This window comes from Manis pentadactyla, chromosome 7 (assembly GCF_030020395.1).
Source record: "Manis pentadactyla isolate mManPen7 chromosome 7, mManPen7.hap1, whole genome shotgun sequence".
In the NCBI taxonomy this organism is placed as follows: domain Eukaryota; kingdom Metazoa; phylum Chordata; class Mammalia; order Pholidota; family Manidae; genus Manis; species Manis pentadactyla.
This window is the reverse complement of record NC_080025.1, coordinates 65893229-65921048: the sequence shown is the minus strand read 5'-3', so window position 1 is coordinate 65921048 and position 27820 is coordinate 65893229. Positions and strand designations below refer to the sequence as shown.

At 34.1% G+C, this 27820-nt stretch overlaps 1 protein-coding gene across 12 annotated transcripts in view; it reads left to right on the top strand.

Annotated features, from left to right (window-relative positions):
- The window catches only part of CACNA2D1 (calcium voltage-gated channel auxiliary subunit alpha2delta 1), a 533653-nt gene that overhangs the window by 426141 nt on the left and 79692 nt on the right, over positions 1-27820 (top strand). For all 12 annotated transcript variants that reach the window (XM_036931689.2, XM_036931687.2, XM_036931679.2 and 9 more), the window contains exons 11-12: positions 14784-14942; positions 19621-19725. In XM_036931689.2, the coding sequence (XP_036787584.2) occupies positions 14784-14942; positions 19621-19725 (264 nt within the window). The remainder of the gene's footprint in view (positions 1-14783; positions 14943-19620; positions 19726-27820) is intronic.

Here is a 27820-nt window from a genome sequence, read left to right as displayed (position 1 = left end):
GATTTAGGTTAGTTACCTTAATTTATTTCACTTCAGTGGTTTATGGTCCTTACTTATCTAAGGTGATTTTTTTGTCAGCTATACGCCAAATTGTTTTATTGGCTATATACTTCTGTTTAATTTTATTTCAGAAAAGTCAGTACATTTCCATGATGGAAAAGTCACTAAGTGATTTTAAGTGATCATATTATTCCAGACAGATTTGCCCCTCAGAAAATCAGTACAAACAAGATTTAAAGTAGGCATGTGTTAATCATTTACCTTTCTATTATTTTAATCTTTGATTTAATCACAAGTTACAGGGAATTTAAAAATAGATTTTTTTCTTTTTTAACACTGATCATATGGCAGGAGCTCTTTAGGCATTTTTTTATGGTAGCTCACTAACTTTTCATAACAATCTTGTGTGGTAGACAGTATTACTGTCCATAATTCCAACAGATAAAGAAACAGTTCCTATAACTTCTAAGGGAGAAGACTGAATTGGAGCACAGTCATATTCATTTATGAGTCTGGATTTAACCACAAAATTATGTGGCTGAACCTTGAAGAAAAACATAAAATAAGTTCACTAATTTTATTGTGAAATTGGGTATTTTTAAATAAACTTAGAAAATACTAAAATTCTTAGAAATTCTAATGTAAAATATGATTAGATTATAAATTCAAAGAGAAATGCTTCTTTTTAAATCTCAATTTAGCCTTAATCTTTAAAGAAGAATGTAATTTATGTTTATTTATGTTTTAGTGGAAGAATTCTTTTAGAAAGTTTGCTGCATTTTAGCTTAGAAAAAGCACATATTAATTGGATTAATCTTATAATTGCAAAGAAATACCTAAACACTGTATTTCCATTGGATTATATATCGTGCCTAGGCAATATATTTTCTTTATATTTTTATTTCCTTTGTCATGTATCTTTGGCTCTTATCAAACTGCATGTATTCCTAGTTACATTTATATAATATTACATATATATTTTTATATATTTATATTTTAATTATATATATTACTACATTTATATAACATATTTACATTTATACATACAATTACATTATGATATAATATCACCACAATAACTTCATAATTAAAAAGAAATTCTTCCATTTTATTAGTTACCATGCTTTTATTTGTGGGTATAAAATGCCTGAAATTAATCTATTTAAGGAGAATTCTTATGCAACATTTGATAAAAGTAAAATTATATGTTGAATAGATAGGTCTTTCTCATTAAATACAAACTTAATTTAATAATGTAGAAATTCTAAGGAAAAAACCTTCAAAATATATAATGCTTTTTTAGTGTGTATATGTGTGTGTGTGTGTGCACACATGTGTGCATGTGTATCTTTTTCCTGTTTTCTCTCAGAAACTGTTTGAACGTCTAGGAAAGAAACAATACAACTTTTAGCTTTTGTAACTTAAGGGATGCATAGTAATAGTCACTGAAGGAGCCCGGTGGTGATTCTGTTATTAACTTTGACAGTAATTTTCCTCCAAAGCTGTCCTGCATCTTCATCATAATATCTAAGATCACATCAGTCATCCAGTGAATTTACAATGAAATCTGTATGAGCCCTTTCCAAAGTTGCCTAGAACCACCAAACAGAAAATTTAAGCAGCCTTTTATTTTTAGGTTTATATTTCTTAGTTTTTTTTATTTCTTTTAAATAATAGTAACTTTTATGCTTAAGTTATATAAGATATCAGAACTGCTGCTGCATCATTTCCTACTGTTTCGATTATCTCTAGGGCTGTTCTTTGTTGCAGAAAATAAGCCTACTCTTAGGCAAAGCTTAAATACAAGCATCATGGAGCTGTTTTCCGCTAATCCAGTTATATGCTTTGATAGAAGTTAAGTGGTAGATGATAGGAGCAGCAATTCACTCACAGCATGTCCTAATTTACAGGCAAAATTTCAAAAGCCAACACAGTGAGTGGAATTTGTTTATGAAAGTGAGGGAGTTTGACAGTTTTAGGAGTAAATACTGTAAGCCAGTGAAGGATGAAAGGAAAATATATGCTGATTATGGATAATATGTGAAAAATTAACAGCTGAAGAAGACAAGTTTTATGCTTTAGTAAAATCACATGTCTCCTTAAGAATTAGATGGCAAATATTATGATTACATTAGGGATCTTTGAGTCATTTTTTTTCCAGGAAACTTTTCTAATTCGTGGTCATTATGAAATGCTCTCTTTGATTATTCATCAGAAGCAAATGATCAACATATAACTTCTTACATTATTTTTGCTATTAATTGAAGAAGAGAACTTTCTTATAAGTAAGTTCTAGTCTTTGCCCAGATTGTAGGCTGGGCAAAATAATTCTGGACGTGAACATCTGTAAATGCAAGTGAATGGTGGCCATGTTGGAGGCTGGGAAGGGATGATTGTGATGGAAAGATCTGGAGACATTAATAAGGCTCACCTTGGATTAAGTGGCCAACTTCACTCTTCACAGGCAATGCTGCCTCTCAGATGCACTGGTAGAATTTCATAGGGATAATGCTCAGGACTAGTTTTTTTTTTTTTCCTTTGAAAGGACTAGTTGTATGACCAGGTACAGGTTACTTAAGGCTTATAAATCTGTTTCCTCCTCTTTGAAATAGAACCATTATTAAGTTGCCAAAATGTTCAGCACTAAATGAAATGACACATATAAAGTGTTTATATATTGTAATCATTATTATGGTGTTTTTTGTTATCATATTCGCACATTATTTTACCAGCTGTTGGAAAACAATTCTTCATGAATCTGTCACATTTTTTCAAGTCTAAGCATTAACAGTCAATTTGCTCAGGTTCCCGTGTATCCCATGATAGGAAAGATAGAGATGTCTCCTTCTCCAGAGCAGATCTACAGATTTACACTGCAGAGTAATGAAGGTATTATCTCTGGAAGGGCGGATGGGCCAGCTGCCAGCAGCCCCTGTGTAGGATCAGGGGCTTCTTCTTCTTGGGATTCCTTATGTGAACCAAAACCACTGCCTGTACAGGGACCCCTGCCCCTCATCCGACCCCCTGTGGGAATTGCATTTTGGTTGCAAAGACATCACTCTGGCTACTGTTCCTGCTATTGCTATGAGTAAAAAAAATACCTTTTTACACCAACCCAAAGGGCTCATATTTTTCAGTCAATATCTATGAAAGTGCAGGAGGCTGGCATGTTAGCTTACAAGTAAGATGTAATTTCAGACACTTCCACTTCTAGACTCAATAGTTTAACACCAACTAATGTCTGAGTGGGGTTTTGTTTAACTATGGAATTGCACTGTATATGCAGCGACATGATTTTGATTGTTCCTTTTCCTATCTGCTTTAAATTTCAGTTTTCCCTTCGAAAATATGTCTAATACGTGCCTAGATGAGGGCATGGATTTCTTAGCTAGGAACTTCTCCACTCTGCATATGACGATGAGCACATTTGTCAGTTGTTGCTTAGTGTAAATTTAAAAGTGATTTATCCACCCATACAAAACAGGCCCTCTTATTACCAGAGCTGAAGTAAACTAAGAGATACTTGACCTGCCAACACAGTTTTGTTATAAATGAATTCTAGGAGTGTAATTTCATTTCGTGTCTTATAAAGTAGTCATCATCTAGACTTCAGGAACTTGATGTTTATTCATATTGCATTTACGTCAACACATAAGAATACTGTGGTTTATATCCATACTACTAAAAGTAGGGCCTGTGGCCAAGCAACATGAGCAGTGCCTGGTGACTCGGTAGAAACACACACTCTCAAGTTCCACCCAGACCTAGAGTTAGAATCTACATTTATCAGGTCTCCCAAGGGATTCCTAAGCAATGAGGAAGTCAGGGTACATTGGGAAGGTACATTTAGCAAAGACCAACAAGGACTTATTATAGCTAATCATGCTTATCATTGACTTAGAGTTTAAGATCTTGGTAATTCATAGAATTACTAGCACTATGGATGTTTATGACTATTTTGTGGCCATTTGCTTTTCTGGGCGTGTGGTTGGTATTAAAAACAGGAAGGAGTAGAATTAAGTCCATTAAAAGATCCAAAGTTCTCTTTCCTCTGTAGTTGTTGTTTTTTTTTTAAGGTAATGACTGATGCTTCTTAAAATTATCTTCATTTAAAAGACCATATAGAGAAATTATAGATTGTGAAGAAGAGAGTCTGAATAAAGGACAAATACAGAGATCATAATAACAGGGCAAGTAATTAAGGTTATTTAGTTTTAACAGAAGAGATGGCCAGAAGATAAGTTAATCACTTTGCAAGTATAAGGCAGGTTTATGACAAGGTGTTGACAAGCATGATACATATTTTTCCATTAATTACATGGTGCACTAAAGATAGTTTTTGGTACTTTGACATTAGTTGTGTTTGCATTTTTAGAAATACCAAAGTAATACTTAAGATGAGGCAGAGGGGATAGTTTTACTTTAAACTGAGCTTAAATTGTTTTTAAAATAACGTAAAAGATACTGACTTATTTACTGGGGTTTTATGTATTAGGAAAAGATTTCCTGCCCAATAAACACAGATGTATGTCAATACTTATTGGGTAACATTTTTCAAAGTATGTTTATTCACTTTATTTTGAGTATAGGTAAAAAGAGTAACTTGGGCTGACCTGAGCATAGTCTTACCAGATTTGCTCACAGTAAGTTAAATTAAACTATCAGATTTCCTCCTAATTTATTAAGTTTAAATTCAGAAAAAGTTATAATATAAATTGGTATTATACTTCTTGATATTATTCATAGAATGCATAGACTTTAACATCTTCTTTGAACAGCAAACTCATTTCAGCAAATTCCTAAGAGACTAAAAAAAGGCATCTTGAGAAAATTGATGCACACACTAGACCTTGAAAACATCTACCAAGACATTAAAACCTTTTTGTTGTATGTTCCATTAAATAAGGGACTTTGTCATAAAGTGACTTTGCGTATTAAGTTCTCTTATAAATTTCAGATACAAATCTGAACATTTTCTTCTTCCCACAGTTAATTCACCTTTCTGATGTTCTGTTCAATCAATCAGACTAATTACACTCTTGAACATTTTTGTTCCAAAAGTTTTTTTCATTTTTTCATGAATCTCTCCTGCTTAGCCTTATGCTCTGCTTTTGTTTTTGAAGTATTATTGATATATAATCTTATATTGGTTTCATATATACAACACTGTGGTTCAGCAGTTACCCATATTATTAAATCCTCACCCCCACTAGTACAGTAGCTTTCTGTCAACATAGGAAGATGTTACAGGATCATTGGCTATATTCAACATGCTGTATTACTATCCCCATGACCAACTTATATTATCATTGAGAATTTTTGTGCCTCTTTATCCCCCTCACTCTCCCTCTACCACACTCACCCTAGCCCCTCCCCCACGGTAACCACTAGTCACTTCTCAGTGTCTGTGAATCTATTGCTGTTTTGTTCATTCTGTTTTGCTTTGTTTCTATATTTCACAAATAAGTGAAATCAGGTAGTACATAAACACAATAGAATATTACTCAGCCAAGAAATTTGAAATCCTGACATTTTGCAACAACATGGATGGATCTAGAGGGTATTATGCTCAGTGAAATAAGCCAGGTAGAGCCTTATGCTCTATTGATACAATTTTTAAAATTAACTTATACCATAATCATATTTAAGTTTTTCAAACATATATAGTTTTTTCAAATACATTTTCAAATATATATGTGTTTCTGTATTTGACCTCAATGGAACTGAGTTAGATTAAATATAATTTCTTCAACTCTTGTTGGTAACTTTCCATTATCCCAAGTGCTATTTCACATTTAAAGGAACTCACTGGTGATGGTAATAACCTTGCTGTAAAAAAAAAAAAGAAGAGAGATTTTTCTGTTAGGTGCATATTATAGATATGCACAGTTTAAAAATCACTTCGGTTCTTGATGCTTCCACATCTAGGTAACTGCTTGCTTATTCAGATCTTTGCTCAAATGCTTGCTTATCAGAGAGCCATTCCTTGACCACCATATCTTCAACAGCATTCCAACTTTAGTTATTCTATCACTTTAATTATTGTCTATCACCTTACCTCACTTCATTTTTCTTTGTAGTATTTCTTTCCACCTGACCTGTTAAAAATGTATTTGTTCTTTGTTTATTTTCTTTATCCTGTACTCCCTGCTACCCAGGAATGGATGCTTCTTTGAGTGTAGAGACACTATCCATTTTGCTCAAATGGTATGGTACATAGTGATCCTTCTAGAATTGACTCTACTTTTTTGTTACTCATACCAGTGCTAGGGAAAAAAGTGTTACATAGACGTCAGAATTTTATAATAAATTTCAAGCATTGGTAAAATATCTTTGTGTTTTAAATGACCAGAGTGATCCTTACTCATATTCTCAATATTACAGTATCTCTTATCTGCAAATATCATTAGATACGCATGTCATTCTCTTTGTATTCCTCAGGTACATGCAGCCACCACACAATTGTTCTTTCTTCAACTAGGAAAGATGTTCAAGTAATCAGCTTCAGACACCGTAAAAATATTGAACATATTAGTCAATTTTGCCTCACAGTATTGGTAAAAAAGAAAAAGATCAAGGAGTATGTCATCATTTGGTCATTTCATTAAAATTTCAACTTCGGGAGTTGGCATTCAAGTTTCCACATAGCTATGAAACATATTTGTAATACAAATAATATGATATAAGTATTTTACGTTGAGGGTGATGTAGAGAAAGCTGACTGTTTTTCTAGTTGGGTGAATGCTATGGAATCAGGATTGCATAGAAGTTGATTAAAAGATGATTAAGAAAATACATAAGTAACAAGTAGAAATGAGTGAGGAAGCTAACTGCTAGTTATGTTGAAGCAAAACAATAGTGCAGCATAAAGAATGTAGAATAAAAGAATAGCTCGCTCTCAATTGCTTGAAATTCTTTTAAATACATGTAATTAGAGAAGTTTAAAAGTTTTCTCTATTGGAATATAAATACAATATATTAAAAATCAAACTTGGAACTTGTTCAGAAATTTATTCAATATTTCAACAAAGGTCAAAAGACTGAATTTTGGACATGTCATGATTTAAGTTAATTGGAATATTTGTTTGAAAATGAAAACCTTTATCAAGAATTTTGATTAGTGATGGTTTATAATTACAAGCAAATGAACTTTGCCTTAATGTTCTTAGTATTTCACTGTTGGTGCCATTTTCTTTTGACATATACAGCATTTATTATTCCTACTCATTTATATATATTTTTTCTGATACTTAAAACTATCAGATCTTAATGATAAGTTTTTAGAATATGAGGGGCCTTTCCAAGTGATCTATGATTTCAGATAATGTAATATAAATATAAACATAAAATATAAGTAATAAAAATCCTTTTGTTTTAGAAAGGAGGAACCTAAGGATCAGAGGAAGTAATTGAATCATTTGTAGCCACTGATGCTTTTTAGGGGCAGGGCCTGGACTAGACCTAGGTTTTCTAAATTGAATTTAAAAGTAGAAAATTGTTTATAAAAAAAAAAAAAGTTTTTTTTCTTTTAATACAGTAGACCAGGGACTACTCAAACCAGCAGCCAGTGTTGGAGGGCAGCAACATCAGTTTGAGGATGGGAATGTTCAAGTTCCAGAGAGCCATTAACAAAGATATTCATGGCATCTCTAAGTGTGGCAAGGTGACCTTCTGGTTTTCCCCTAGACAGGGATCAGTAATAGAAATTGAAAGTACATTCCCAACATTAGCAAAAATCATGAATTTATGTAGCAGTACTTTAAGTAATATATTTAAGACCTGCAATTAAAAAAAAAGAAAAAGAATATATGAGATATATGTAGAAAACTTGAAATGGAAGTATAGTAATAAATGTGGAATTAATGAATCTTTCTTCTTGGACTGAAATGCTGACTTATGTGAAGATGTAAGTTTGTCCCAGAATTATTGGTAAATGCAATTTTAATTTCACACACACACAAAAAATAGTTCTAAAGTTCAAAGGAAGACAACTTTGGAAAAAGTGTGACAAGGTATGATATAAATCAGAAGTGATTAGAGAAGAGCATGTCAGGTATTTGGGTTTGCAGTAGAATCCTGACTCTTGGTTGCTGTGTGACTCTGGGCACTTTGCTCATTTCCTCAACTTCATTTCCTCAACTGTGTAACAGAAGCCATGTTCAAACTAAAACCGTAATCTTGGTGGAGGTTAAACGAATTACTGCATGTAAAGTGCTTAGTCTGGCACAACTGTGATTTTCAATATATCTTAGCTAATATTTATTTTAGTAATATTAGAAAGAACTTGGAGATATAATGGAAAGAGTAAGGGAATAAAAAGAATTCCAGAAAAATATCCCAAATATTAACATATTATAAAGAAACAATCATGAACAAGTAACCATTCAGTTAAAGGGAAAAATTGACTGTAAAAAGAACTTAATCTAGTAGTCACTTCATACTATTTGGAGAAATAAATACTGACATGTTTAAATACCAAAATGTAAAATAAGTAAATAAAACCATCAAATATTAGTAAAAACTGCAGATGTATATTTACCTGACTGATGGATGGTTTTCTAAGCATAAAATTATTTCAAGAAGTCATAAAAAATAATTTCAAAAGTTAAAATAAGAAGGCAAGCAATAAACTGGACATAGGACTTAAAATTCACAGGGCTTTATGAAAATTAATATATAAGAGAAAGTTTCACTTCATTACCATCAAAGAAATTTAAGTAATTAAAATATTGAAACGTTCTTTTTTAACTTACAACTAAGCAAATAAAAATGTAAAGTGTTTGGGAGAGTAAAGCATAACATTTCTGGGAAGTAATTTAGCAACAAATAAAGAACCTTAAAATCATTTTGAAGTGGGAATATGTATATGTGTATGCATAAATGTTATCAGCTATTTTCTCTGGGTTTTAGGATAACAATTTTGTTTATATTTTCTAGTTTAAAACTTTCCTATGAAATATAGGAAAGTCAAAATAATTTAAAAGTATTTTTAATAGGAATAAAACTAAACCACAATTTTGAAAATACCAGCCTTTGTTCACATTCTTTTTGTTTTCCTGCATTGCCATCTACTGTCCAAACTGTGGAGAGCCTCTGATAATAATTTGTAAATGTGCTGCCTGAGAGAGGCAATATTATGTTTATTAAATTTAGATAAGTCATTGGAGTTATTTTGTATAATCTAAGTTTATCATATAAATTTTTTATTATAGTTAAATTATGTAAAGAAGTTCACTCATATTTTGTAATTTTAAGAACTGCTCCTTTTCCAAAGCAGGCCAGTCTGGATTTGAGTTCTCATTTTTGCTGATCATCTATAGCTTGATCTCATCTTAGCTTGAGCCCACGGTTTTGCACTATATTTCATTTACATACAAAAAAGAGAGAAAACAGATCATTAGGGCATAGTCTAAGAAATAAGTTAGATACTGAACAGTTTTCAAAAATCAAGAAATTATTAATTAAGTCCATTTTGCCCATTAAATAACGTGTTGTAACTAAACAATGTACAAAGTACCCTAAAGTCAGTCTACCTTTGTACGGGGTTAGGATACATGGAGGGTATGAAGGCATGAAATCAAAGGCATGCTGGGTGGTGAAGCAAAGATGAAATGGGCCACTTCTATTGCAGTTCCAAGTGTTAAGAATATCACCTTCACGTTCCTTTGTCTTTAGTTCTTACTGTTCCCAGGAGAAAGATACTTGAGCCCACCAGCCTTTTCAGAAGAAGACTTGGTGCTCCATGAAGGTGAATGATGGGTGCCAGTGCTAGCCAAGGGTGCTTTGCAGAATCTGATTCTTCCTTGATTTACGGTGCTTATCAAGGCATTGCCAGCATTACATTGTTTGTATCCCAGGTTAATCTGTTGAGCGGCAGAGCTCTGTCTTTTAGAAATATTTTGTGGAGTGATTTCTTAAATCCAGCAGAAGCCATCAAAATGAAAATAGATATTGCCTTTACAAAACCAAGAGTTTTAAGTTACTTCATTTGAGAGATTGTAATGTGTTTAAGCCCTAAGGTGTCTTTTAATTTGATGTGAGTAGTTGACTGGTATTTAATAGGAAGGTTCTTTGAAATAGTGAAGTGTACTGTTCACGGTTATCTCAAGACTGTTTCAAACACTAAACTAATGTTTGAAGGGCCGTTGTATCATCCTGTTAGTGAACTTTAAAGCTCACTAAAGCAGGTACTGTTTATCTTAATCATTCTTATGAATCTAGGAATCCATTCTGATTCCAGTACCGAGTATACTAATGTTTTTCCTAAAATAATTTTTTAAACGGTAGAGTTGATTAAACATCTTTGTACCAGACTCTGTGCCAGGTGTTCTACATACCTCTTCATTTGATTATTTTAATAGCATCTATTTGGACAAAATATTTATGTTTATAAATGTCCAAGTTTAACAAGATAGTTGACTAAAATACAATTCCTACACTTGTAAATTTATAGCTTGATTATTGATCAGCAATTTGCACTGTCTCCTAATTTTCTTAAACTTCACACATTCACTCAGTAAATCTTTATAGCACACCTACTATGTGCCAAGTACAGAGCTTGCCATGGTGGGATGGCCATTTCCTGTGACCACATGGGCTTCTAATCCAATGAAAGAGTCTATCAAGATATCATACAAAGAAATAATGAAATTATAAGTTGGTGTGCTGTATAAAAAGAGAGATTTATCTAGGCCTAGGGGAGCTTATATAACAGGACGGTTGGTTTGACCTAATCTGGGAAGGTCATGAAAGCAATTTATAAGGAAAGCATGTTGAGGTAAGTGAGACCACCAAGTGAAGAAGAGAGGGAAAAAAAAGTGTTAGAGGCAGAAGAAACAGGATATATGGTAGGCAAAAATGAAAGAGTATCCAGATGCTGGGGTAGAAATGAGAAATGCACAGTGCCTCTTGTTACCCCACACGCCTTCCTGTTTCAGCATGCTAGCAGAGGTTGTTCTCAGCAATTCTGATAAGGGACCTACTGGGTTGAATTTTCTGAGTTGGGGAAAGGATTCAGTATGATGTTAGTTTGGATTTCTGACTCTGTAGGGTTAGTTAAATACACATTTCTAAAAGAAGTATTTTCTAATAGACAATAAGAACAGAGCTCTTTAAATCTATTTTCACTCACCATATACTATTGCAAAGCTTTGTAATTTTTTGCCTAAGGTTTGTAATATGTATGTGGTTTACCTATTAAATATATGGTTTCAAAATTGAAATCTGGGTACTTGTTACCAAAGACTACAATTTCAGTTCATGAAAATAAACTTTTCTTTTTCCAAAAAAGCTGATGAGTCTAAAATGTCTGTGAAGTACATACTCAGACCTAATTTAGAACTTTTAAAATTTAAAATTTCTCATCTCTGTCCTAGGAGAACAAGATTTGCTAGAGGGACTTAGCTTTGAAAACTATTCCTTTCCCTGCATTATTTATGAGTTTTATTATGAGAGTAATTGTAGTATTTCTGTTATACACCACTGAATTACATGTAATGGATTGTATGTACATTTAATCAGTTTGTGTTAAAGTGAGTTAATGAGATGCTTCACTTTTCTGTGTTAAAAGCAGGTCTGTGTTAAAAAGCCAACCAAAAGACTCAGGGCAGTACATTTTTCAGTGCTCATTTTCTGTTTAACTTGTAATTTTATCATGATTCATGTTGTAACTAAATCAGTCAATAATATTTCCTATAACCATTTCTTTTTGTGTGTGCGTGATTCTTTTTTTTTAAATTAAGGTGTCATTGATACACAATCTTATGAAGGTTTCACATGAGCAACATTGTGGTTTCAGCATTCACCCATATTATCAAGTCCCTCCCACACTGCATTGCAGTCACTGTCTGTCAGCAGAGTAAGGGAAATAGAGTCATTTCCTGTAACCATTTCTAATAAGTCTCTAAAGTCAGATGTTTTCCTATTACTGGATTGACTAACTGTGTATATATTTTTAACTTTCTAACATGGGAATTCATCTATTTTGTTTTTGAAATGGAATGTGTAGAAAAAGATTGTGTCAAATTATTAAAGAATGGGAAAAAAGAGGCAGTGGGATTTGGATCTGAAGATAGTAAATTTTGAACATTTCAATTTCTAGAAAACAGTAAAGAAATATTTTGGAGCTTTGTTCTTAGATATGTGATACACTTGAAAGTAGTGTTCAAACTGAGGAAGGATTTCAGGTATTTTTCTGTGCAAGACATTGTGATTCCTGTTTCACCTCCACTCCCTGCAGTACCTTCTGCCTCCTCTTTTACTCCATCCTGAACCTCCCACCTCATGATTCATTAGGGACAGAAGCCACGGTGACGGTCACCTTTCAGCACCGACCTACACAACACCCAGCATCTGTCCCCAGCCCTCACTCTTCTTCCCTGGAACAATGGAGTCAACACCCATTTTCTTAAAGGTTTATTCCCTTCTTTTTCTTTTCCTTTAATCAAGACTTCTTTTGAGCCTTATACTGTAAATATTATGATTTCTGGACATCTTATTTGCATATCTCACATACATTAAAAACATTCCCTCACTTGAACTCTGCTTCTCTTCCCGGTTCCCCAAGTATCACTGAACGTCTCAGTCCCCCAGTCCTCCGGCCATCCAGATGCCCATGTCAGAAACCTGGAAACCTGGCAGGTATTCAAAATAAACACTCTCTTACTCAACCACATCCCCAGCCCACTACTACATTCTGTTGATTCTTCTTCCAGAATAGATCTTGAACCCCTACTTTTCTGACCATCTCTACAAATAACACAGCCACTTTCTGTGTTCAGCAAACTTACTGCAATAGCATTCTGGTTATTGTCCCTCTTTAAATGATGCTCACCTTAAATCCATTTCCCAAACAGCAGCTAGGGTGATCTCTCAGAATTCTAGACTAAACTATTTTGCATCTGGCTTAAAATATTCCTGTGGCTTTCCATTTGGCATAGAATAAAATCCCAATTCAGCATTTCCATTAGATGCTGCATGATCTAGCCCCTGCATCCCCCCACCCCGACCTCATTTAATGTCATTTGTCTTCATATGCAACTGAGCTATAAACTGTGTTTCTCCAAGTTTCCCTAAAAAGGCTTTTATTTGTTTTTTTCCTCTACATCAGGGCCTTTTTATATGTTGCTCTGTTTGCCTGGAATGTTCTTCCTCCATAATTGCCAATGCAACATTTCTCTGGAATCACAGGAAATGCTATTTCTCAGGGGAATTGTTCCCCAACTGCTCACAGTCCAAATCCGAACATATTCTCCTCGTGATGTCTCCTAAAGCATAATGTTATGTTGCTTTTTGAAACTAATAATTATTTATTGTAACATATTGAGAGGCAGTGCAGTTGAAATCCAGATTCCCTGCCATGATGCTAATCTGAGTCCTGACTCTCTGTGGCTTATTTACTATGTTATTGTGGACAAGTTATTTAACCTCTCTACCCTTACGTTTCCTTATGGATAATAATAATACTTTTAGGGCATTTGCAAAGAGGAAATGATTAATATTTGTGGAGTACATAGTAATGTAGCCCATAGTGAACCCCATGTAAGTGCTTACATGCATACATACGTGCGTGTGCACATCATTTACTTGTCTAAATGATGTCTAAGAGCATAAAACTATCACATGCCACAATTAATGATATAACAGGTTACTTAGCAAATATTTTGCTTAATGGACTCACGAAATGTGGAACTCAACCTTATAACTATGCTTCAGTGATTTTCAGAGAAAAAAGAAGGATGTGTTACATTTATAAGAATACGTAATCACAAAATTTATATTTTGGCTTGTGATCTACCTACTAAAATCATATAATTAATGTTTTTGATCTGAGAATAACATTTCATCTGGTCACCCCCTCCCCCACTCTCTAGCAGGTATTATCTTTTTATTATTATTTGCATTATGCATATGTAGCAGTACAGATCCCTGGAGCTTCAGTGACTATACAGACAGCTAAGTTAAGACATGATAGGATGACCCCTCTCCTCTTAGTATACTGGATCTTACTGCAGTGATCCTGATCTTACCATTTTGGAAATATCCCCTGAACTACGTGAGTTCTTGAAAGTGTTGCTGAAATACTTTGCTGATCATTCTTAAATTTTCAGTGGTGGGCAGGTGTTGTTGGAGTTTATGTTCCCTCTTCCTACAGCCTCTTTGTTCAGGGCCTCTTCACTCAGAGCACTGACTGTCTGCAGTGATCAGCTTGTCCTGTGCCGTGCCTCCACGGTCCCATGCATTCTGTGTATGACCTCAACAGGGACAGTTCCTAATGGCCACAAGTTGTTCCTGGTTCTTTCAGACTGCTTCCGGTTTAACCACCACAGAAAGGTTCTACCATCAATCACACACTCTGCTCCTGTCGGTGTACTGCTTTTCCCCTTGCCTTTTCCTCACCAGAGGCAAGTAAGATACTTAGTTTCTACCTGTGTCCTGCATGAGTGTCAGAGTATCATCTCTAGATTCTGAATATAGTTTATTGTTTGGTTTTGTCTAAATGCTTGCAAGACTCGAGAGCTGGAAGGGACCTCACATTATTCAGATCCCAAATTTATAATGAGGGAAAACAAGCTTCAGGAAGATGAAAGGCTCAGGGTTGCAGTCTGAGCAGGGGCACTGGATGATGATCACTGTTTGATCCTTAGCGCCCCTTGGTCTGTTGCTTTTCTTTTTGAAAGACAAAACCATGTGGCAGGATTGGGAAGTATAAGACACAAATTCCATCAAAATTACACGATTGATTTTAGTGGTCATTTATATATTTACTTTCTAATCTTTTGCAGTTTAACAGCAATGCCCAGGATGTAAGCTGTTTTCGGCACCTAGTCCAAGCAAATGTAAGAAATAAGAAAGTGCTGAAAGACGCAGTGAATAATATCTCTGCAAAAGGAATCACAGACTATAAGAAGGGCTTTAGTTTTGCTTTTGAACAGCTACTTAATGTAAGTATCAATATTAGCCTCTTTTCTCTTGTAGTACTGAATTATCTGAATTTGAGTATTCTAATCAGTTACTGCTATCTAGGTTAAATAATAGTGCTAAATAAATCATTTATTTAAAAAGCAGATGTGTCCAGGCAGCAGAACTCCTTAAACTATTTTTTTTTAAATCCAAAATGCAAGAAGTATACAAAGTATGGCTTTCTTCTTCTAGATCTTTTCTTCCCTCATTTTTTCCAAACTATGTTTAAAAAACACACTTGAAAGGTAATTCTTTAATTTTGCATAAGCACTTTAAACTTAGTTGGCATATTTAGACTATCATTTCTTTTTTCTTATCTCAATTACTCCTGTTTCTGTCTGGAAACTTGCACTTCCAGTCATCAAATTGTCACTGGAGAGCCCTATGCACAGATCACCCAGCCATGTCTGCAGGTAGACCACCAGATCCCGGCATGCCTGCTGCCTGCCCTATAGGACAGAGCATGACTCTCACACTATGGACTAGTTTTGTCAATATGCCATGTCATCTGATAGATTTTGAACTATTTGAAAGCAGGAGCCATCGTCCAGTTTTTTATCACTCGTGAGGTAATACTACCACAACGGCTTAGAGCATGAGCCTAATCTCTCTGTACCTTGACTTGCTCACTTACACAATGGGGTCACCATAGCATGTATATCAGAGGATTTTGGACAGGACGGTCCACAAAACCTGACATATAGCAAGCTTCACATGGGTATAGGTTGTTGGGTTGGTGTTGGACTTATCATTTTTGTTACAATTATGACTAGTGCATGTCCAGTACAAAGTTAGCTCATAATTGTTACCACATTTGTTGAGTCACTGAGTAAGCCCTTGCATGTGGTCTTTTCTGCAAATGTGATTTGTTCCTTAAGTGCATTGTCTAAGCAGTTTTCGAGATATCTGATGGGCTGATTCACATTTGTTCATTCAGTCAGTATTTATTCAGTACCTCACAGTTGAGTGCCATAATGCTAGTGCTGGGATAGCAGAAGTTAGACCATTTGCCCTCTGGAAGGCCTAGTACACATACAATACACTCAGTCATTCTTTGTTCAGTGTGTTAAGGCCATTCCAGGGCATTCAGGGTGTATTTATGGGTGCCATGCTGAGGAGGGGCTCGACTAACCCAAAGGAAGTTGGAAAAGTGTGGCATTCCTTGAAAACAGTATTTTGAAGAATGAGTAGATTCTAGGTAGGTAGATGAGAGAGGGAAAGTCATTTCAGGTAAAAAAGAACACAGACAGAGACACAGAAGTACGAGACAGCTTGTCCCATTGCCCGTGACTTGGCATGGCTGGTACAGAGCAATATAGGAGCAGTGGTGGAAATGGAAAATCCATGAGGTATTGGTTAATGAGCAGTTTAGGAGCAAAAGAAGAGTTTATAGTATGAGAATGACATGGTCTAACAAGTGCTCAAGAAGCCACTGTAGAAGTCCCGGTATTGGAGTAGAAGTGAGTAGATGTTAAGGAAAGTGACATGGTATCTGATTGGGTGGTCCTCCGACCTGGAATAATACGAGGTGGATGGTGGCACAGAAATATAGCCAGAGGGAGTGTGAGGGTAGAAATAGCTCAGTTTCAGATATGCTGAGTTTGAAGAGGTGAAATTGTTAGATACTGTTAAGTGAACAACTCTGAGGAGACAGAAAAGCAAAGTTCAACATTACAGTTTCCAAAGAAGTTATTTTTGGTAAAATGTGTGTGTTTGTTTAATGGTGTATGTTCATTAATTCAGAAAAATGAAAACTCAAAACTTTGAAGTTCAAATGTAACTGACTTTAAGATTGACATATATTCTATCTATAGTAGTATTTTTTTAATATTAAAAATTCTATTCTCTTGAGTCAATCAAGTTTTCTAGATCTTGGCATGTTAGTTACTCCACTTAGTGTTGTTGATTTGCCCCACTTCCTTCCCTCCTATTCAGGCTTCACCTGTGAAATGGTAAAGGGTCTCAAGCCTGATGTCCTACTTCAGAGGCAGTTCACTAGAGAGGCCGCATCAACTTCCATTCATGATTAGTTGCAGATAAAATACTATTTTAACTCCTATTGGTCTCTTATACTGCTTTTATCACAGTTGTAAGTGATTTTTAATATGTTCTCAGGGATCCCTGAAATAAGTCCCATGTGTCCTGCTTTCCACACATCCCTTGTATATTGCAGGTCTTCATTTTAAAATAATTTTCCCAAATACCATGACTTGCCTTATTCAGAGTTGAAGTGCATTTTCTCTTTCAAGCACTACTAGTCTTTGTGTCACACAGGGTTGTCTTTTGGTTTTTTGTTTTTCCTTGTAAGGCTTACCTCTGAGATCACTGTAGCTAGTATCAAATAGAATGAAGCATAACATTTATCCCACAATACATCTTAAATTAAAATTTGAAGAGGTCTTCAGATAGCACTCCAGAAAACATTACAAATACATTAAGATGCGTTTTTCAAAAACATATTATTGAATGCATATATGATACATGCCACCCTATATACTGGGCATGTGGGGATACAACAGGTATACTATGGGGTAAGTCACCAAATCTGTTAATTGTAATCCTACTGAAATAGTCTCATTCTTTTTACTTAGTTTATTACAAGCCAGTAGCATGTAATTGTGGCATTCTTTAGATAATTGCAAATCCCCTAAAAAGTTGGTATGATCCACTTTGCTGCACCACAGGTCCTGAGAAGGCTACTCCTAGGAAAAATAATGCTGAAAACAAAGCATTTCTTTTTTTCCTCTTTTGTGTGAGTCCTAGTAATTGTCTTTCCTGGGAAAGGGCATCATTATTTTATTTACACAACAGACATCTGATCAGCCAGACCCAGTGTGCTAACTGATATTGTTATTTGGCATTCAGTAATGATGATACCTCCATTACTTCCAAAAAGATCCTTATCTGAAAACCTTTCTTACTTTATTTTATGAAACAGTCCTTTTGGTATGTAGTATTTTGCCCATCTTACATATGCAGATATAAAAGACAAATAATCAGAGAAATTAATTTTAGTTAAGGACTTTCAATGCCTTCCATCAAAGCATTTTGATGGTAAAATATGGAGCCTTTTGAATAGTTGAATGTTCAGTGGTTTTCTTCCAAGATAAGAAACATGCTTGAATGTGGCAAATTGTAACAGTGGGCACTTGTGTTTTCACAGTGCTTGGTTAAGAGCTTTAACTGTAAATGTGCTGATGGCCTAGTCAATGGGGTGAGTTGATGTGAAATGGGATCTTTTCATCAGTAGAGCAAAATGTTGTGTACGATAACTTTTACAATAGGAAATGGAGTTTACCTTCTTGAAAAATAAGAGCATGGACCTTCAGTAAGCTGAAACACTATAGGAGAATTAATGATTACAAAATATCTGTTAGTTATTTAAAGCCCAAGGTCATGCTGTCCACACACAACTCCAATTGCATGTGGCTATTGAACATCTGAAATGTGCCTCATCTGAATTGAAAGGTGTTGCAAGTATAAAGTACACACTGAAATTTGAAGACTTACTATGAAACAAAAAATGTATATTATCTCAATAATTCTGTATTAATTTAATGTTGAATTGATAATATTTTGGATGACTGAGTTAAAAAAACTACTATTAGAATTAATTTGTTATTTGTTTTACTTCTTCATGTGGCTGTTACAAAGTTAAAATTACAAATTAGGCTCACATTAATTATCTCCATTGAACAGCACTGAGCTAGAGGGTTGACATTGTCAGAGAAGCTGAGTGTTCATAAACGAGTGTGTTTTTATGTCCTCAGCACTTTGACAAGCAGTTCACAACATTAGAAAGTCTGAGGTTACCATTTCAGACCTCAAAGAAGTCCAACTTTCTAAATTAGTTGTTCATTTTAGTGACCCTTTGCTGCTAATCCATTGTTATATGTCTGACTCTTTGGGGACCACGAAGAAAGTTGGATAGCATTTAAACCATTGGAATTGAGCCTTTGAGGATTAGAACGTGTGTGGCAGGTGCAAGAGGACAGGAGAATAATCTGGGATTAGGCCTTGGCATTTACAAAGATATGAAAGGGCCTTGGGTGTTAGGGATGAGCTATGAGTTTACAACTTAAGCAATGTAAAGGGAGTAAAGTAGGATGAAGAATGAGGGAAGAGTGGGAAAATATAATCAGATTGAAAATGTATGTGAATGGATATGCACGTTTTTATTAGTGTTATTTCTTTGTTTCTGGTATAAATTATAGGGGCATAAAATTGGCATACTAACTAGTAATTAATTTTAAATGAGTGGTTGTTATGTGCTAAGCATTGTAGAAAAGGAAGCAACACTGAACAAGAAAGGAAGCTTCATGCTTTTATGGCACTTATGTTCAATCAGAGGAAGCCAACAATTAAACAAAATATAATATATATGAGTGTAAAACGGGAGGGAGATTGCAATTTAAAACAGTTTTCAGGGAAGTCCTCACTGATAAGGTGACATTTGATCAAAGACCTGGAGGATGTCTGAGGAGGTGTGAGAGGGGAGGCCTGTGTAGGGGTGTGCTAGGCCTGATCCAAGAATCAGTTCTTAGAATATACTTACTGAACAGATATTTCACTTACTATCTGCAACTTGTTCTGCTCTTTCCACCTCATTTTATATTCCCTACATTTTATTATGCATGACTACACTTTTTTTTTTAACAGTATAATGTTTCCAGAGCCAACTGCAATAAGATTATCATGTTGTTCACGGATGGAGGAGAAGAGAGAGCACAGGAGATATTTGCAAAATATAACAAAGACAAAAAAGTAAGTGCACCTTTACAGTATTTTGATTTTAATATCAATTTAGGTGTTTTTTAAAGAGATAGTGGGGGAGGTGTAGTGAGGGGAGAAATTCTTAAACACACTAGTCTGCTAATTATAAAATCATACAGTTCATGAATATAAACCAATGGCTGAATTGGAGAATCATTAAATTTAATATTTTTTTGAGATACATGAGTCACCTTATCACTAATGTATTAATAAACTAATTTGAACCTCAGCAATTCTATTTGATTCTTATACAAACATTTATATAAGAAAATGTTATGGGAAGAAAGTAACCAGAAAAGAATGGAAAATAGGAACAGTTTGAAATTTTCTAGGATAAATTTATGGTATCATTTAGTTATTAAAGCTTCTAGTAATACTAACATTGCCTGTATATTCAAAAGAATTGTCTCCACAGACATTATTTTGTGGATTTTCAGAAAAAACAATTTATAACAGCAAAACTGTTCTTATTTGAAAACAAACTAGTTCTTCTCAGGAAAATATTTTAGATAAATTCTTTTATAGTTGTAACATGTTAAAAGTATGCTATTTCAATAAATAATGAAGAATGTAAAGGTGAGTATCTTGAGGTTGGAATATGGTGTTTCAGTTATTGTTTTACGGCAGAGGAATGCTGCAGACACCTGTCTGTTTTGAAGGTTCACCTCATGTATATGAACCTGCTGATATTGTGGAGAGTATAAACTGTAACTATTTTTCCTAGCAATCCTACATCAGCTTATTTCAGTTTTCTCAACAATTCCACATCAGTTAAAAGAACAATGATTCCCAACTTGGTCTCCTAAAATGCTGAAGATCCACAAAAAAAGTAATGAAAAATATGTTACTTCTTGTTTTTTAAGAAGTCTAACAGAAATTATACATTTATCCGTAAGACTCTTCAGACTAAAAAGTCAATTCACTCTCTTTTGGAATTTTCACCTTTTAGAGATGTGTGGCTTATCATTAGCTCTAATAGATGTTTCATATGCATTTGAGGATTAAAAGAAAGGGAAAAAAATAAATTAACGTGTTTAGGTAGTTTTGCTGGAAAAATATTGTAAATAATGGGATACAGTGTTGATAAAAATTTGGGGAACAATTTGAAACACCCTAACGTGCTTTCCAGCCTATATGTGATTTGCATGTGATTGACAGATTGAAAACATACACACACATATAATTTCAAATTCATCATAAATCTTTTTAATACTCAACTCTGAACACTGCATGTGTTGTATGTCCTGTGAGACAGCTGTAATGCCAGGGTTAAGCTGGGTTCTTTTTCTGAGCATCTGGTGACTTTTATGCCATAGAGAAGCCACTCCTTTGGAAACATTGATAAATGGACAGAACTGTTGACTGTAAATACTTTGAAGTGATAATTTGATTTTATGAATAGTTCCTACAAAGAAATCATCAGAATTAAAAGTAATGGGAAGATGCAGGTGCATTAATCTAAGATACAATGTGCATTAGTTACCGTACTTAGTAACTTCTACTCATTGTGCAAAGTTCAGAGCCATAATCATCACCACCTGGAGGATGGGCCTGACACTCCCCTCCCCTTCAGGCTTACGTGGATGTTTGCGCTCCAATCCGTGTAGAGTCCTACACATCCCTCACTGTGCTCTGCCCATGGGATCTCTCCTCTGTCCCCCTCTGGATTACAGGGTCCTGCAAGACTGGGCCTATGTCTTGTTGAATTTCGAACTCTAGTCATTCATCAGAGAACTCACATTCAGAGAGTTCTTAATACAAGACAATAAATAAATTGAGACTAACAAAAGTTGGAAGCATGATGTGTGTTACAGGACAAATTCATAATTATAAAATAAACCTTGGGACAAGGAATATTCAGCTTATTAAAATATTCTAAATAATCTAACATTACCATGTTTTGAACAACTCAAAACAAATTTAACATAAAATTCCACTGTATCTCAAAATTCTACTCATTAATCTTATAATAATTTGGAAGAGACATTTTATTTTAGCATCTTATACTTAGTCCTAATTTTAAGCATATTTACAAGACCCATTATTTATATAATTTTTTCATGGAAATAAGTTTAATTAAATTATATTTTCTTTTATTATATCATCCAAACCAACCACCAGGAATCTTGTTCACCTCTGGATATTTTTATTCATAAAGGAATAGTTTTTTAAATAAGTATGGCAGTAAGTTTCACATTCCTTTTAGAATTTGTACCTAGATATATCTTGATTTCAAGCAGTACACAATTCTTAATAATATAAACATATAAAAGAAGTGATTTTCCATTTTTTTATGTATATATCCTAAAAATGTCCAATCTAAATATTATCTTGAAGCACTGCTTCTCATCCCCTTCACCTATCAGAGGAACTCAACTTTGTAAACCAAGGCATTCTGTAACTTTCTAAACTATGTCATAAATGATTCATATCACATTCACTTTAGCAGAACCGGTGAATCTAGTCTTATTCAGCCATCTTTTGTTTGTCTGTTACCATACTGACTACTGAGCTTTACGGACATGCGCTTTACTTAAGGGCATAAACCCTTCGTTAATGCCAAAGCAACTTTGAAATTAGTTAGTGCTTAGTTTCTGTGATTTTTGTAATGCTTTTATCTAACAGAAATTAAGATGTTCTTGAAATTAAATAATTTGTTATTTCTGAGAATCCTAATTTCAGTGGTTGTAGTAAAGTTCTGTGATACACACACTTATACATATATACATATCTACATACACACTGCTATATCCACACATATTTGTATCTATTTTAAATGGCCATCCCCTCTGTCCCTTGTATCTCCAGGAACAAGTGACCATGTTATGTAACTTTGGCATGTGCTCCCTTATACAGAGTTCTGTGGAGTCAGTGCCAATGATGGTTGAGAAATAATTGGGAGAAGTAGAAATCTCAAGTATAAGCTGTGTTTTTTCTAAAATATACTGGAAAACAAGTCAACTCTGGGTCAAGGTGTGTAGCTTATACACACTGGTATGTATACCTACACTGGTATGTATGTGTATACATATTGGTCTTTTTTAAGATAGAAAAACTAATTCATTATTATATATTATAAATTAGTGAACAGATACATAGATAGGGAAAGCTTTGACATACAAAACAGAGAAAGGATAATCTATGGAGATCCTCCAAAGAGAAGGAATTGAGAAAGATGTAGGTCATAGATTTCTGAATTGCACAAGTAGGAATTATATTCTGGAAGCATTGCTGTCCCACATTATTTTTTTAATTGAAGTATAATTCATGCAATATTATGTGCAATATTACGACATCCAATATTATGTGCTCACCATGATAAGTATAGTACCAACTGTAACCATATAATGTTATTATAGTATTATTGACTGTACTCCTTATGCTATATCTTCATCCCCATGACTTATTTTTTTTATAACTAGAAGTTTTGTACCTCTTAATCCCCTTCATCTATTTCACCTATCCCCCACCTCCCTGCCCTCTGGCAACCATCAGATTGTTCTCTGTATTTATAAGTCTCTTTCTGGTTTGTTTGTTCATTTGTTTTGTTTTTAGGATTCTACATACAAGTGAAATCATGGTATTTTTTTGTTCTCTTTCTGACTTATTTCACTTAGCACAGTACCCTTTAGTCCATCCATGTTGTTCCAAATGGCATTTCATTCTCTTTATGGTTGAGTAATATTCCATTTCATACACACACACACACACATAAACACACCATGTCTTCTTTATCCATTCAGCTATCTATGGATACTTAGGTTTCTTCCATATCTTTGGTATTATACATAATACTTCAGTAAACATAGGGGTGCATTTATCTTTTTGAAATAGTATTTTCATTTTCTTTGGATAAATACCCAGAAGTATAATGACTAGGTCATGTGGCATTTCTATTTTTCGTTCTTTAAGAAATCTCCATATGATTTTCTAGACCCGTTTACCTTCCCACCAAGTGCACAAGGGTTCTGTTTTTTCCACAATCTCATTGACACTTGTTATTTCTTTTTTTTTTAATAATAGCCATTCTTAATAGCCAGTGAGAGATGATGTCTCATTGTGGTTTGGATTTGTAATTTCCTGATGATTAGTGATGTTGAGCATCTATCTTTTCATGTGTCTTTTGGCCACCCTCATGTCTTCTTTGAAAAAAAAACATCTATTTAGATACTCTGCCCATTTACTTGGCTTTTAGATGAAGGAGTTCTTTATATATTATGGATAATAACCCCTTATCAGACAGCATTTGCAAATATCTTCTCCCATTCAGTAGTTTGCCTTTCATTTTGCTGGTTTCCTTTGCTGTGCAGAAGCTTTTTAGTTCTTGATGTAGCCCACTTGTTTATTTTTGCTTTTGTTTGCCAGAGAGACAGAAAAATAGTACAAAGGCCAATGTCTGAGTTTACTGCCTTTTTTTTCTATGGTCTTATATTTAGGTCTTTAATCCATTTTGAATTTATTTTTGTATTTAGAATTAGAAAATAGTTCAATTTTGTACTTTTGCATGTAACCGATCAGTTTCCCAACACCATTTAGTAAAGGTTCTGCCCTTTCCCCATTGTATATTTTTGCCTCTCTAGTCATATACCAAGCATGTGACATAGGTTTATTTTGGGCTCTCCATTCTGTTCCATTGATCTATGTGTCAGTTTTGGTGCCAGTACAATACTGTATTTGGATATGCAGCTTTGTAGTGTAGTTTGAACTCTGGAAAGTGATAACTCCAGCTTTGGTGTTCTTTCTCAATATTGCTTTGGCTCTTTGGGTCTTTTGAATTTTAGATATTTTTGTTCTAGTTCTATAGAAACTACTATTGGTATCTTCATAGGAATTGCACTGAATTTGTAGATTGCTTTGGGTAGGATGCCCATTTCAACAGTATTAAATCTTCCAATACATGAGCACACTATATCTTTCCTTTTACTTGTATTATCTTTAATTTCTTTCATAACTGTTTAATAGTTTTCAGTGTACAGGCCTTTCACCTTGGTTGTGTTTATTCCTATGTATTATTCTTCAGATCCAATTATAAATGGAATTGCTTTCTCAATTTCTGTTTCTGATAGTTTGCTATTAGTGTATAGAAACACAATAGATTTCTCTGTATTAATTTTGTGTCCTGCAACTTTACTGAATTCATTTACTAGAGATGATAGTTTTCAGTATGGTCTTTAGGGTTTTCTAAAGGTATCATGTGTCAGTTTTACTTCTTCCTTACCAATTTAGATGCCTTTTACTTCTTTTGCTTGTCTGATTGCTGTGGCAAGGGTATCGGCATATGTTGAATGAAAGTGACAAGAGTGGACATCCTTGTCTTATTCCTGATCTTAGAGGAAAAGCTTTCATCTTTGTTCTATGAAGTATGTTAGCTGTGGATTGGTTGTGTATGACCTTTATTACGTTGAGGTATGTTCCCTCTGTACCAACTTTGTTGAGAGTTTTTTCATGAGTAGGTGTTAAATTGTGTCAGATGCTTTGTCTAAATCTAATGAGATGATCATGTAAGTTTTATCCTTCATTTTGTTAATGTGGCACATCACATTGATTAATTTATTGATATTGATTGAACCATCTTCCATCTCTGGAATAAATCTCACGTGATTACAGTGAATGATTCTTTTAATGCATTGTTGAGTTTGATGTGCCAATATTTTGCTGAGGATTTTTGCATCTATGTTCATCAGGGATATTGTAATTTTATTTTTTTGTGTTATCCTTGTCTGATTTTGGTATAAGAATACTTCTGGCCTTTGAGGATGAAATTGGAAGCATACTTTCTTCTCATTTTTTTAAGAATTTGAGGATAGGTATTAACTCTTCTTTAAATGTTTGGTAGAATTTACCTTTGAATCTAGTCCTGGATTTTTTTTGTTGGGAGGCTTTTGATTACCAGTTCAATTTCATTAGTAGTAATAGTCTGTTCAGATTTTTTCTTTCTTCCTAATTCAGTCTTGGATGATTGTGTGTTCTAAGAATTTATCAATTTTTCTAGGTTGTCCAATTTTGTGGATTTCTTATTAATCTCTTATAATCCATTGTATTTCTGTGGTGTCAGTTGTAACTTTTCATTTCTGTGTTTGAATCCTCTCTTTTTTTTTTTTTCTTGGTGAGTCTCACTAACGGTTTATTAATCTTATTTATCTCTACAAAGAATCATCTTAGTTTCATTGATCTTTTCTATTTTTTATTAGTTTCTGTCTCATTTATTTCTACTCTGCCTTTTATCATTTCCTTTTTTCTACTATCTTTAGGCTTTGTTCACCCTTTTCTAGTTCTTTTGAATGTAAGATTGATTGTTTGAGATTTTCCTTGTTTTTTGAAGTAGGCCTCTATTATACACTTCCCTCTTGAAATGCTTTTACTGCAAAGATTTTGAACCATTCTGTTTCCATTTTCATTGGTCTCCAGTTATTTTTTAAGTTTCCACTTTGATTTCTTCCTTGACTTGTGGGTTGTTGAGTGGCCTGTTGTTTAGCTTCTACATGTGTGTGTTTTTTCCAGTTTTTTTCTTGTTCTATAACATTTTTGGTTGGGAAAGATTGTTCATATGATTTCAGTCTTTTTAAATTTTTTGAGATTTGTTTCGTGGCCTAATATGAGCTGTCGTGTGCTCTTGAGAAGAATGTGTATTGCTACCTCGGGTTTCTATTTTCTTCATTTGCATGGAATATTTTTTTCAATACCTTCGCTTTCCAGCTGTGTGTCTCTTTATGTCTGAAGTGACTCTCTCATAGGCAGCATTACAGATGGGTCTTGTTTTTATCCAGTTGCCCTATCTGTTTTGATTTGAATATGTAGTTCATCTATATTCAAAGTAATTATTGATATGTATGTATTTGTTGCCAGTTTATTAATTCTTTTCTTGTTTTTGTAGTTCTTCTCTGTTCCTTCCTCCCTTCCTTCTCTTGCTGTCTTCCCTTGTGATTTGATGACTTTCTTTAGTGGTATGCTTGGATTCCTATTTATTTATTTATTGTGTATCTGTTATAAGTTTTTCATTTTATGTATGAACCATGAAATTCATATCTAACATCCCATGTATATAGCAATTTATATTAAGTTGATGATCATTTAAGTTCAAACAAATTCTAAAACCACTACCTTTCACTCCCTGCCTCCATGTTTTATGTATGTGTTGTCACACTTCACATATTTTTATTTTGTGTATTTCTTACTAATTTTTATAGATTAATGATTTTATCACTTTGGTCTTTAAACTTTCATACTGATTTCATATGATTGATCTACTACCTTTGCTCTATGTCTGCTTTTACTAGTGAAATATTTCCCTCTGATAATTTTCTTCTAGTTATAGCCTTTTTTTTAACAATTAAAGAATTATCTTAACATTTCATATAAGACTTGGTGATGGTGAGTCCTTTAGCTTTGCTTCTCTGGGAAACTCTCTCTCTCCTCAGTTCTGAATGGTCATGTCACTAGATAGAGAATATTCTTGGGCTGGTGGTTTTCTTTCAGGACTTCGAATGTAGCATACCTTCTGGCCTGCAAAGTTTCTGCTGAAAATCAGCTGACAACTCTTTGTTACAGCCTGGTGCAGTGACACATGATAACTAGAGTCATGGGGATTATTTATGTGTAAAAATATAAATCATTCTGATGTACACCTGAAACTAATAGGTATTGAATATCGATTATACTTTGGGAAAAAAAGACAACATTTATGTAGTTAATTGTTTATGCCAGGGGCTATAGTGTGTATATATATATATCTACCTATTGAAAATAGTGTGTAGCTCTGTAAGAGAAATTCTTTTCACCATCTTCAAATATGGTTTCAAATGATTGTGCATGAACCAAGGAACCCTTTCTAACTTCCCCTCCTTATTCATACTTCCCTGCCGCCTACCCATCCACTCCTGAGAAATTGCAGGCCACAGACACTGACTGGGAAGATAATGATCTACTTTGTGAGGATGTGTACAATAAACCATGTATGGTATTTTCACTGTAAGCATGACTGCTGTAGACATCATTGCCACAAGCGTGTTCACTGCAAATATTTTTGCCACATAGCTAATTGGCCATAAGATAATTTCATGCAAAAGATAGAAAAAAACAAACTCGT